The sequence below is a fragment of the Arvicola amphibius genome, chromosome 2 (assembly GCF_903992535.2).
Source record: "Arvicola amphibius chromosome 2, mArvAmp1.2, whole genome shotgun sequence".
Classification (NCBI taxonomy): domain Eukaryota; kingdom Metazoa; phylum Chordata; class Mammalia; order Rodentia; family Cricetidae; genus Arvicola; species Arvicola amphibius.
This window is the reverse complement of record NC_052048.2, coordinates 76591201-76605026: the sequence shown is the minus strand read 5'-3', so window position 1 is coordinate 76605026 and position 13826 is coordinate 76591201. Positions and strand designations below refer to the sequence as shown.

General features: G+C 47.2%; 1 protein-coding gene across 1 annotated transcript; it reads left to right on the top strand.

Moving 5' to 3' along the window:
* Positions 1-7672: 7672 nt before the first annotated feature.
* Fabp1 (fatty acid binding protein 1) lies at positions 7673-12039 on the top strand. The gene is made up of 4 exons (XM_038320375.1): positions 7673-7829; positions 9390-9562; positions 10755-10847; positions 11919-12039. The coding sequence occupies exons 1-4, from the start codon at positions 7763-7765 to the stop codon at positions 11967-11969; spliced, it is 384 nt and encodes a 127-aa protein (XP_038176303.1). The 5' UTR covers positions 7673-7762; the 3' UTR covers positions 11970-12039.
* The last annotated feature ends 1787 nt before the right edge of the window (positions 12040-13826 follow it).

Below are 13826 nucleotides of genomic sequence, written 5' to 3'. Positions count from 1 at the left end.
AAAAATTCCCCATAACAACAATTGACCTATGCCATAAATACCTGGGACTCAGCACACATTTGATTTTGAATTAATTTTTGGTTGGTGTGGTGGCTTCAAAAACAGCTTTTTTTTTTTTTTACCAGTTCCACGCTGATTGCACTTTCTCTGTAGTTCACATGGCATGATTTCCTTTTACTTGAACGCCACTACCTGTGATCTTTAAATATTTGTCTCTTTGTTTACTTTCTTGTTTGCTTACTTTTCTGTGTGTGCAGGTGCGAATGCAGCAAATCATGCACATACAGCATGCACAGCGTTCAGAATTGGCCCTCTCCTTCTCCCTTTTCAGGGGAGGGTCTGTCTTGTTCCTGCTGCTGTGCTATGCCCTCCCAGAAGCTTCCAGATAAACCTCCGGTCTCCACCTTCCATCTCGCCAAAGGAATTCTGGGATCACAAGTGTGTGTGCTGCGGCTGTGTGTGTTTTGTTTTAACAGGGTTCCGAGGATTAAACTCAGGTTGTCAAGGTTACATAGCTATCATCTTTACTCTTGAGTCATCTTCCCAGCCTCTTGCAATGGTTGTTTGGCATCTGCCTTGACTTTTGTCTACACAGTGAGCTCTTCTGAGGAGATAGATTTCTAAAACAACAATAAACCCCCACCATGGTCTGCTTACATGGGTCTCATTCAACGGCAGAGCACTGTTGCCAACGGGAAATTCCATGCAGTTGCCACAGGGCAACTCAGAAGTACATTCAGGGCTTTGTGCACACTAGGCAAACACTCAGTCACGGAGCAATACCCCAGCTGCAGCCAAGTTCTTTAAGGAACTTACCCGTGTTCCCCCAGCCTGGCTGAGAGTGGGGGTTGAGCCATCACAGTTTTCAGATGAACCTGTCACACACCCCAAGTTCTAGGAACCCAGAGGGAACTAACAGCTTCTGGGTCATTTAGGCTGGTAGCCAGACCTGGACAGAAACTCAAGTGGTCAGCAGCTTGGGTCCACGTGGCCTGTAAGCAAAAGACTAGGACTCAGGCCTACAAAAGATCCAACTGAACTCTCAGCTAACCTGGGATTGGAGACACTACCCAGTAGCTCAGGGTGATGGGAAGCAAGGCCTCTCAAGTTAGGAGATGAACTGCATTTGGGTCCCAGACTAGTGACCCCACCGAGAAACTAGCGGTGCAAAAGCCAACTGTCGTGACCCCATGTGATTGGAGCTTTGCATTCCCAAAGCACAGGACAGTTTCCACCAGGCAAAGAATATTATGATCATTTAACAGGTAGGGAAAGTAGAGGCCCAATGAGGCTCAAGGGTGGTACTGTGGGCATAAAGAAAGGCAGTGTAACCCACTCTCTTTCCTTCTACAGTCCAGGTCTGGGGGCAGCATGGATTCCTCAGCCACTGCTTGTGTCCCGAGTACAGGAAATGGGCACACGGGCACTGCTGGCACTCTGGGTCACATACAAGTGCAGAAGTGCCTGCCGCGCCACCGCAAGAATGTCTGATGTATTCTGACTGCCAAGAGTGTGCACTTCCTTCCTCTCCACAGGCTCACGTTCTCCATCTGATGAGGGACCAGAAGAGGAGACAGTCTGTGAGTCGAACAAAACCCCAAACTCTGCCCATGGTAGCACAGCTGTAATGTTATTATTTTTTAATTTGAATTTTTTTCTTGACTGTCACTTGAACTTTGTCATTGCCATTGAGCTTTGTCTCCTCTCGTGTTTGTTCAGGGAGTAGGTGGAAGATGTCACTGCACTCACCTAATTTTTATGTGAAGTACGCACAACTGTTCCTTTACATTGTTTCCTGCTGCTATTCATTTTTATTATGTATGTGTCTGCTTGCAAGTTAATACTACATGAGTGCGGATGGCTACAGAGGCAGTTTTGGTGTTTTTTGTTTGCTTATTTGGTTGTTTTTTGGTTTGGTTTGGTTTTTGTTGTTGTTTATGTCTGTTTGTTTTTTGAGACAAGGTTTTTACACTGTAGTCCAGGTTGGCTTCATACACAAGTAAATCCCCCTGCCTCTGCCTCCCAAGTGCTGAGGTTATAGGTGTGAGCCACCATGCCCACACAGTACAGTTTTTTCACATAGTTACTAACCTCTGTGGCCTCAAGACTCACACATCCCCTCGCTCCAAATCTTGACCTAAGAAAGCTGTCGGGGTTATCTACAAACGGCTAAGCCTGACGTCTGCGGGGAGTGCATCCTGTCTTAAATCTCCTAGCCTGCTTTACTTGCTTTTCTTCTTGTTAGGCTGTCTGTCTGTCTGTCTGTCAGAGAGTCTGTTGCATCTTCACCTGCCATGCCAGGCCCTAAACCAGCCTCATGGCCCAGAATTGGTCACCATTTGCAGGCATTGCCTAGATGGGTAGACAGGAAGTGAGAGGCCAAGCAGAGGTTCCAATAGGAATTTGCTCACGTGTCCTGCTCTTCCTCAGATTTTAGAAAGCTACCCAAGACTCAGGCCTTCCCAGAGGCCTCTGGGATTAGTGTTGACTTGCCCTATGGAAGAAATCTCATGGTTTTCTTCCCATGCCCACCTTAGACCCCAGAAAGTTGCAGTTCAATATCTACGATCAAGGGAAAAAGAGCAAGATGTGAGATTTTTATGTGTCAGATGCTGCTTTTAAATGAGTGTGGCATCCCACGGGCAGCAGGGTACGTGGTTTATAGAAGGTACTACCCACAGATCCTCTCAAAGGAAGAACTTGGTGGGTGGGCTGAATGGGGGTGGCTCTATCATTGTTACCTTGGTGATTATTTCATTGGTGTTAGCCTGAGAAGCTCCTAGGCTCCCCTGCCTCCTTTCTTCCCTCTCCCCTTCCTTGCCTCTTCTAGTTCCATCGTTTTAGCTTGTATGGCAGGAATCATGTGCATACTAGGCTAGTACTCCATCATATCGGACTAGCTCTTTGGCCAGGTGTAGATGAAGAGGGCTGAGTGAGGGGCAGGAGCTCCTATTGGACAGGTTAGTGACAGCAGATGTGCCTGTCCTGGAAGAAAGTTGTCTGGCACATCTGGCTGCTGAGGACAGCCTGTACACAAGGTAGGAGGGTTTATGCATCAAAATGTGAAGGTCTTCAGAGCCTGGACCGATGGCAGCTGCTTCAAAACTGATCATCCTCTGACGAGACAGAACTTCTCCTGGGCAGAGCTGCTGATGCCAATTCAAACTATTCAATTCTTAAGCTAGGGGAACAGACAGACCTGTGGAAGGCCAAGGCTGCTAGCTCCAGCCTTCAGTTGCTAAATAGCCACCACTCAGACTCCCAACTTCATGCTGGCATGCTACCTCTACACTCTACAGTGAGCCCACAAATCCCGCCTTTTCAGTTTTATGCGGCCATCATGGCAGACCGAAACACCAAGTCCCAGACTTCATTGGCCCCACATCCCTGTGATGGTGACTCTCTATGATAGATATAATGAAGGGAGGTCGGGTGTGTTCATAGCTGCATCACAGGACTCCACCCCTGCTTGGTCATCAGACAGGCATAGGCTGCCTGCAGCTCAGATTAAATGAGCCTGAACCTCCTAAGGTCCTTTCTTAGATTTTGGGGTCCTCTGGGGGAGGGTATCCCCATGGGTGTTCTGGTACTGCTCCTACATGAGCCTCCTCAGCTCTATGGTGTATCAATCCAGAAACAAAACTAAGTCCCTGATCGTTTTCTCTGTGAGCACTAAATGAGTCTCATATAGCCCAGTCTGGCTTTAGTGTAGCCAAGGGTGACCTTGAGCACCTCCATTTCCTTATGGGCACACATTACTGCATCCACTTTATATTGTGTGTATATGGAATCCAGGGTGGACCCAATGCAGGCAGCACCAGCATTCCACCAACTGAGTCATCTTCCCAGGCCAACAATTGCGTTTACAGAAGCTTATAAGGTAGGAGGAGAGGGCTTTAAACAAAGGAAATAATTCACTTTAGAATAAACAGCTAGGCTCACAGTCAACACTGGCCTTGGAATCCCTGCTTTGCTCACTGGAGGTGTCTTAGTGGCCTGCTCTCTAGACTCTCACTGGTTCCTCTTATTCTTGTTTACTCATTGTTTGGTGAGGTAGCCTATTGAGCAAGAGGGCAGCAGGCATGGCAGGCACCAGAGACTGCACGCAGCCTCACTGGCCCCTCTCTTTCCCCTCCAGGCCCTTTTTAGTCTTTTATACAGGGAAATAACTGCTTTCTCCATCTTGACTCTTGCTGCCCCAGGTTGGAGTTTCAAACAAACTTTCTCCAAGTAATTTATCCAGTCATTTACACACACACACACACACACACACACACACACACACACAGAGGTGGAGTAAGATCCCTCAAGAAATTTCCAATGCAATTTTTTAACAGAATAGACTTTTGGATTCATTATATATGTAAATCCAGAAATTCAGTGCCCACTGGAGATCAGTGCCTAGATTGCCCCCTTCAGAGCATAATTCACATTAAGAGATGCACATTCAGGCCCCTAGCAGGAAGACACCTTGCATGTTCTGATCACCCTTTGAGCCACTTTGCCCAGTCCTGTCCTTGTGTTCAAGGGGTTAGGTGACAGCAAATGGACATAAACTCTCAACATCCAAGAATGCTCAGGGACAGCCCTAACTTGATGTTGAAGTGACCAAGGTCACGCCATCTTGATTCCCCATTTTGCATTTACTTAGATGCTCTTGACCTTCTAAACCTCACAACAGTCGCACATGCCTTGGCAACACATGTGAGATTTCCGTGACCCTGACCATGGCCCAGATGTATTAAGTTTACACAAACATAATATAAACTAAACTAAAAGAAAAAGATATAAGTGAAAAGAAATCATCACTATTTGTGTCTGAAGTAACTATTAGGTTCTGCCAGAATAAATATTTCAGGGTTAGTCTGACACTTACCTAGCTTTGATATACATTATGATTTTTGTGTTTTGCCTTTTAAAATGTGTCTCCCTGAGCTTTGGTACCAAGAGACTCTGCAGTGAGCCCACAAATCCCGCCTTTTCAGTTTTATGCGGCCATCATGGCAGACCGAAACACCAAGTCCCAGACTTCATTGGCCCCACATCCCTGTGAAGGTGACTCTCTATGATAGATATAATGAAGGGAGGTCTGAGGTGTTGGCTCACTCTTGGTTGCCAACCAAAATTAAAAGACTCATATACTCTAAATTGGCTTAATCTGTGTGCTTGTCTGTACCTTTCTCCCATGGATTATTTCAATGTGTCCTTAACACTATTGGAAGAGGACTAAGCAGGGGAAGCAGAGTGGAGTGGTTGTCTGGGCTGGGGACAGAATCTGTGTGATGCTACACTCAACTAATGCTTCTGCTCTCGTAATGCCAAAGGTAAGGACTTCCTCCATAACAAGTGCACATAAGTACTACGGATCAGGGATGAGTGAGAAAGGTTCAGGCATTGAGCAGGTGGTGTATAGATTTAGACTTTAAATGCTTGGCTGGACCAGAAGCTGTAGACTCCAGAGGTTGTGGGAGTCTGTGTGTGGGTACTAAGGTGACAGGATACAACTGAACTGGGAACTGGAAGAGCTGTTGGTTCCAAGCTGTCTTCCTGGCATTGGCGCCTCTGGCATGACCTCTCACCAGTTCAAATTCCTCGCTCTCATCCCCACTGCAGATCTGCTGGACTAGATTCTTGTGGCCTAGATGGAGTCACTGCAACCCAGCAAGTTCCTGGGTGGAGTAGAGACCTGCTGGGCAGATGAACTGGATAAGCATTTGATCTTTTTGGTACTGATGATGTGAGTGGGAGGGAAGAGTCCAGGAATAGAGAGGATACTATGTAAAAATCTCCCACCATGGGCTCAGCACAGTCTGGAATGACACAGCAGAGATGCAGAGGAAAGAGAACACTGGGGTGGGAAGAGAGGAGTGGGCTATCAGCCTGGAGCAACAATTTCCCATCTTTCTCCACTAGCTCTCAGCCCAGCCGCTTCTGCATGAAGCACATACGTGCCCACACGCTCACACACTCACACTTGCCCTTGAGGCTCCTTGCTTCTGGACTCCTATGATTCACTAATTATAGGACTGGTTTGCTGACCTGACTGCTCCATATCTCTCATTACCTCTTAACCACAAGAGCCGCGGCCTCGTTATCTTCTGATGTTTCTTTCTTTGCTGAACCATCACTGATTCAGCTCATCTCATGTGCCAGACGTTAGGAAATGCTGAGGAAGAACATGGAGAAGTCAGAGCAGCTGAATGGAGGAGGCAGGCTATGGTGGGGGGCATATAAAGTTATACAGTTGGGTGAAGGAGGAAAGAGCAGAAGAGACACAAATTCCAGCCACAGTGGACACCCCGACACATTTGGCTGGCCCTGTGACCTCCAGAGAAAGTGGGTATGACTAGGGCTGACTTTTGAAAGCCTAGCGGTCACCCTAGAAGTCTAGGCAAAGACTGTCATTTTCCAAGACAAAAGAAAGCTCATAAGAGCAAAGAGCAAGTTCTGATGAGAGCAGTCATCACAGCCAGGACACTGGACACAGGGACCTTCCATGTCATCCTGTGACCGCTAGAGCACAAGGGGCCACCAGAGGTTTAGAGCTGAGGAATGAAACAGTTCAGGTTCTGATCTGTAACAGTCCTCAAGGTAGAGAGGACTGGAGGATGGATGGAAGGCTGCAGGCTATGGTGATGAGAACTGCCTCAGATGCAAGACCTGGGGGATGAAGAGCACCTTCTTCATAGGGGAGAGGCATCCTTATGCCTTCTGTCCAAGGCCAGCTCCAGTCAGACCAAACTCCCCTGGATCACTCCAGTTCCCTCTTCCTGCCTTTGAGGCAGGGACGGGACAAGTCAGCAGGCAATGCTTTCTTTCTTCCCTTGACTTGTCTCTACCCAACAAAACACATCGAAATTTCTACACTGCTGCTGTAAAGACCTTACACATGCTGAGTGTAAATTCCCTGTTAGCATTTCAAAAGGGAGACCTACCCAGAACCATTGAGGAGGAATTCTCTGAATACTAACATCTCTAGGGACTGATGACATGTATGCAAAATTATGTTTGTATAATAAAAGGTTAAGAAACAAACATAAGGTTATGTGAAAAAGGTTTTGAGTGCAAAGGTATTTCTCCCCATGTAACATGCATATACATAAATGCATTTATGTATACATATATGTGTGTGTGCATTTGTAGCTACATGTATATAAATATATGCATACATACAGGTGTACAAACATACACATCTAGATATGTATATTACATATGTACATTGTTAGAGACATGATTGACATATGTCTGTTGCGCTGGGCGGTGGTGGCGTACGCCTTTAATCCCAGCACTTGGGAGGCAGAGGCAGGCGGATCTCTGAGTTCGAGGCCAGCCTGGTCTACAAGAGCTAGTTCCAGGACAGGCTCTAGAAACTACAGGGAAACCCTGTCTCGAAAAACCAAAAAAAAGGACATATGTCTGTTGCACATATACATCTGTGCACATACATGGCAAGCACACACACTTATTTCGTTAGTGGTGGTAAGTCCCCATAAAGGCGACATTACAGAGAGCTTTGTGCTTGATTGGCACTCAGCAATGTTTGCTGAATTAGAACAAACCTCTGCCTTGCCCATTCTGATTTTTATCGTTGACCATTGCTCTCAGGAGTTAATGTTTGAACCTGGCCATAAAGAAATTGACAACCACTGACCTATGACCTATATTTGAGGAGGAAGAAGCCCCTTATAAAATAGCCAACAGTGGGTGGCCTGAGAGGCAGAGCTGCTGTGGTCAGCTGTGGAAAGGGAGTCTCATCGACACCATGAACTTCAGCGGCAAGTACCAACTGCAGAGCCAAGAGAACTTTGAGCCCTTCATGAAGGCAATGGGTGAGTGCTGGACGGGACAGTGAGGGTCTAGCCCTGCTATCAGCAGCTAGTCGAGGTCTGATGTTGAGGTGGAAGGAAGGGTCCAGCCTATCCCAAATTGAGGAGTGCTTTAGTGCCTTTCTTGGTCTCTTGCTACTTCACTGTTCCTCACTGGACAAGGCTCCTGAGAGGCAGTGGAAATGACACTGAATTTGATTGATGTGCGTCTCCTGGTTCTTTGTTTCATGGCCTTGTTCATTCTTTCATCTATTCATTCATTTTTTCTAGCAATCATTGCCTCAAAACTAGCCATGTCTCAAGCACTATGCTCGTACATACACCAGGGAGACAAAATGAGATCGGCTATAATCCTGAATGATATTTGGAGACAAGGCTACAATACTGATCAGTTATTTGAGGATAAATGCAATGAAGTGTCCCTTAATATGTATGACTTCATTCCAGGCATCACAACGTCCACATTTAATACTTACCATAAAACTTAGTTGATCACTGTTGAGGAAACTGAGGCCAAGAAAGGGAAGTCACTATGACAAGCGTCACCTACAGGAAATATTTGAGTTGGAGTGAGAAGAAGGCACTGGGTCCTAGAGACCCTATTTAGATACTCTATGTCTGCCAGGGTACAGGAGGGAAGACCGTGGTGGTGAAGGCTGAGCCTGGGACCAGGGAGAGAGAGCCCTGTGAGCAGAGGGTGAAGTTGGACAAAGGAGGGTACCAACAGGGAAGAGATGAGAAAAGCAAGAGCAGAGAAAGGAAGACACTCAGGTCACCCCAGGACTGAAAGCTGCTTTTGTGGACAAGTCATTCTCACAAGACCCCCTAGTTGTACAGAGGGTGCTCTACTCTGTGAACTCCTGATTCTTGTGAACCTCCATTCAAGGGAAGGCACAGATTTGCTGTGAAATCTACAAAGCCCTACTCTAGGGTCAAGGACTTTTATACATTACCCACAAGAGCCATGACTCCAAAGGCCACAGCAAGACTGTCTGGCAAGGTCTCACTTTGTGCATGGGGCCGTTTGATTTGGAGGATAAACATCCTGGAGGATAAAGTGTTCCCCCTCTAAGAACAAGGCCACTGAAGAAGGGGAAATGGGGGAGATGAGTAAAGAGTATGGAGCCACAAAGGAAAGGGGCTGAGGCCAAATGGGGGTCTTTGCCACAAACGAATTGGTGGGCTGGGAATTCTGATCAGTGGGTAGAGTGCTTGCCTAGCACACATGGATGGAGCCCTGGGTTCAGTCCCCAGAACATATAAGCCAGGTATGGTGACACATGACTGTAATCCCAGCACAGAGAGGTTGAAGCAGGAGGATCAGATGCTCAAGGTCACCCTCCACTATACAGTGAGTTAAGGCTAGCCTAGGCTACAACAGACCCTGCCTCAAAAACTAATAAGACTAACTGGGAAAATAGGAGCAGGCCACTGACTTTCCCTGTCAGACACCAAAGGCCTCACTGCTCACAGGTCTCCCATATAGTAACCGCGTGAGGCCTCAGGAACACGCAGTGACCTCCTCTGCTTCTCCTGTCTCTAACCATACATGCCCTCTTCCAGGTCTGCCTGATGACCTCATCCAGAAGGGGAGGGACATCAAGGGGATTTCAGAAATCGTGCATAACGGGAACCATGTCAAACTCACCCTCACCTACGGCCCCAAAGTGGTCCACAACGAGTTCACCCTGGGGGAGGAGTGCGAGCTGGAGACCATGAGCGGGGAAAAGGTCAAGGTATGTAGTCCATCTCCTGTTTCCCAAAAGTTCTCTTAACAGAGACCACGTCCCTGAACCCAGATCAGGCAGGAGCCACGGAGAGCTCTGAGAACAGACTTCTCATTGTCTCAGGGATCATGAGACATCTGGACTCTCACTATGGAGGACATGGGGGAAATAGGGCACAAGGTGAGATCCTCAGTCACAGGGTCTCCCAGGCACAGTGCTCCTGGCTCTCGGGAGTCCTACATGGAGAGCCCGGAACTGGGGCAAATCGGTGTCAGTGAAAATCTGAGCTAGGGCAGCTTCACCCCCTCAGGGCGGTGGTTCAAGGAAGCAGTGCCAGCCGGCTGTGGGCTGTGGAAGCAGTGGACAGGTGATAGCAGAGAGATCTGGGGCTGTAGCTCCTCTCACCTGCCCCTCCCTCTGAAGCCTGTGCAGCCCAGGGTAGCCAATGGACTGTGTTTATGCTCTGTCTGCTCCTGCCATTCCTGGCAGCCTTGTGCCTCAGGCTCAGTAGGACCTCGGCCTCTTCAGGTTGCTCTTGTTTCTGCCTTTCTTTCAAGGTGAAGAGAGGAGGGGAGTTCTCCTGACCCACTCATTGCGAGGTTTGGGGTGTCCTGGGTTTTCTAACGACCCATTGTGGAGGCAGATTTTGGACATTGTGTCTTTTGTTCCTGACTAGATTTCTTCTTCCACCCCTCCCCTGCTTCCCCCATCCCCTCCTTTCTTCATATTTTTTTTTCCTCTAGCATCTTGTCACGTAGCCCCGACTGGCCTCAAACTCAGTATCTTCCCGCTCCCGCTTCCTGCTGAGTGCTGGAATCACAGTGCTGCACTGTGCCCAGCCACGGCTACGCTTCTGCTTACTGCCGTCCTCGATATATAAGGCTTGGAAATGGCACCACCATAGGAAAGACTAAATATCTACCAAAGCAGACTGTGTCCCCTCAGCTGCTGGTGATTGGGGTTCTGCTACAACCTCCCTCTGTAAGCTTCAGAAATGGGAGTTTACATTTTATTTTAGTTTTTATTTTTCAGGGGAGAACCACTCAGGCAGATTTGACATTCTCTTTATTTCATAAATTTCCATTCAGCCCTAGAGAACTGGTGATGAGCAGGACGTTTGACTCATTCATTGTTAGCTGTTACCATGCAGGGAAACAACCCCATTGGCTCCATTGCTAGGCCTGACCTCTCTTCCCTGCAGGCAGTGGTGACAATGGAAGGTGACAATAAGATGGTGACGAGCTTCAAAGGCATGAAGTCCGTGACTGAACTCAACGGCGACACGATCACCAATGTAAGCCTGCACCCGGGTCTTGCCATCCCAGTGTTTGGGGGGGGGGGGTGGAGACGTAAAGGGTGAGGGGCAGCTGGACAACATCTCTCCTTCTCCATCTTTTTCTCCTCGAGACCTTGACGTTGTGCATGCCATCTGCCACTTAAGAGAATCCATTACGTACCCTGTAGTGGATACATGTTGTCTTGTGTCTTGACTCTTTCGAACAACACTTTTCTAAATGGAGAAGTAAGGCTATGACCAGGAGAGCTGGTCAAACGGCGGACAGGTCCCCCAGAACTGGGTCCATCTCTGAGGGGTGTCAATCATGCAGCAATATTCACTCTCCACTCTTGCACCTCACTCTCACAGCAGAGCAGGTGGGTGGAGAGAAATCGCCCTGGACTGCGTCCAGATGCATCTCCTCTAGTCTTCCTGTCTCCTACAGTGTAAAACTAGGACTCCAGCCTATGGGGGGGGGTGACTGCTGGAGCTAAGGAGCACCTTTCCCAGCTGATAACATTTGACTCAAAATCAGAGACCTGAGAAGGAGGGAAGGACCATTCACCATCAACCCTAAAACTGATAGGTTTTGTTTTCCCTGCTGTGCTGAGACTTTGAGTACGCTAAGCAAGCATCCTGTCATACAAACACATGCCCAGTGTTCTCGTGTGCTTCGTTCACATGTTTAAGAAGAAAATCATAGGGCCGCGTCTATGTTCCAGTCTAGTTGCCCAGTGTATCCACGTACATATCCTTCTCTTCAGCCACAGTTAATGTGCAGTAACAGATGGCAATGAAATTTTGAGACAACAGATTGGGTGTCTCTGGAAGGTTTTCCTATAGCTGTCATTGATTCAGGAAACAGTTCAGTGGCTGGCAGGACAGCCCTCCACGTGAGCAAGGGAAGTGACATGACACAGCATGGTGTTTTAGACAAAGTTGCCAACCATTCCTCTACCCATAAAGAAAACAGAAATTTTGAAATTTTTAAAGTTATCTCATGTGTGAACACATTAGGGGATGTTATTATTTGTTTCTTTTACAATTATCATCAAGAAAATATTTCATAATCTCTCTTCTGACTTTCAGACCATGACACTGGGCGACATTGTTTACAAGAGAGTCAGCAAGAGAATTTAGACAAAGCTGCATTTCCTATTCTTTTACAGTGTAAAATTTATGCAATAAAGTTACCTTTGTTTTGAAAGTATTTCTTCTTGATAGTTTCTCATTGTGGCACTGCTCTTTTTTTTAGTGTGTGTGTGTGTGTGTGTGTGTGTGTGTGTGTGTGTGTGTGTGTGTTGGGCATTAAACACAAAGCCTTGCACACATGAGAATAAGCTCTATCACTGAGCTACACCCCGAGCCCGGACGTTTTCAGTGAACATTAGTCAAAAAAACTTTGTAATTATAATCTGTGAGTCACTCTACCAGCTCAGATCTGTGGTGTACTTCTCACCCTGAACACCAGCCTCTGACTCAGGTGTCCTTGACAAGAATTCCAAGTGTGGCTGGATCTGTGGAGTGACCAGCATGCCCTCTCTTTGCTAGTCACATGGGCAAGAAGCTGGAGCCAGAAGGACTCAGTGAGTCTGAGGGTGTCTCTGCATAAGGACGGGGATGAGGAAGACCAGACAGGCAAGGGAGAGGCACTGTCATAAACACAGCAACAAGTGACCCACCCATCAATGGACAGGCTCTAAAAGCTTGTGCCCTCAGCTACCAAATGAACAACTTTTTCTCTTATTGGAGAGCTTAATGCACAGAAGCAGTACAGGTGGAATTCCTTCACAACATGGGCAGAAGCAGGGAGCAGAAAATGGAAACAACCCCCTGAATACTACTTGTCCCAAATTGCTAGAGGCTTGGTATGAGTTGAACAGCAACCAGCAGAAATCCACACACTGAAATCCTAATGCCCAGTCGCTCAAAATGTGACCTTATTTAGAAACATGTTATTACAGCTATTAAAGACTATAGGGAAAAGATGGTGGGCTCTTAATTCAATATGGCCAACGTCCTTATTGAGACACACCTGGGAAGCATCTGTGTGAAGACTGGCCTTGTGCCCACACACACCAAGGAGTTCTCAGAAGCCAGCAGAGCCTTGCACCAGATGGTTTCCTTGCTCCCTCAGAGGGAACCTGGCACTGCCGACACTTTCCCAGCTCTCTCAGTGGGAACTCGGCACTGCCAACACTGGATCTCAGACCTCAAGCCTCCAGAACTGTAGGGTCTATTGCTTAAGCCACCCAATTTGGGGGGCAATGGCAAAATAATCCAGTTCTCAGACACCAAATTGCTGCCCACTTCTGCCATTACCACCTGCATAGTCTTTCAGTACTAAAAGTATCCTGGCCTGTAGGAGCCTTGGCAAAGAGCTAGCAGCTACAGTGGAAAATAAAATCCAATAGCATACACCAATATGCCAGTCACAGAAATAAATTCTAGACTGCAGAGCTAAGTAGATGAATATACAATGTTGTAAGTAGACGTAACAGTCAGGCATGACAATATATGATTGTAATTCCAGCATTTGGGAGGTGAAGGCTAGAGGCTTATGCTGTCCAAAGCCACACTCGACTACAAACAGAGTCTGAGGTCAGCCTGAGTTATATGAGTCCCTACCTCCAAACAAAACATCTAAGAAACAGAAAGAAGTCAGATGCTTGCCTTTAATCCCAGCACTTAGGAGGCAAAACCAGGAGGATCTCTGTGAGTTCAAGGCTAGCCTGGTCTACAAGTGAGTTCCAGGACATCTAGGGATACAGTGAGAAACCCTGTCTCAAAAAACCAAAATGAAAGAAAGAAAAAGAAATAGGAAGAAAAGAGAGACACATGGCACAGCATCAGAGTAGAACTAGAACAGCATGATACTCAGAGAACTGACAGAAACTGTCATGACTGAAGAAACCAAGCTGAGTGTCTGTGCAGGGAAAAGAGGCTTGCATTGTCTGTCAGCGGGTAACTAAGTTATTTGGCTTTGAAGCCAGAAAA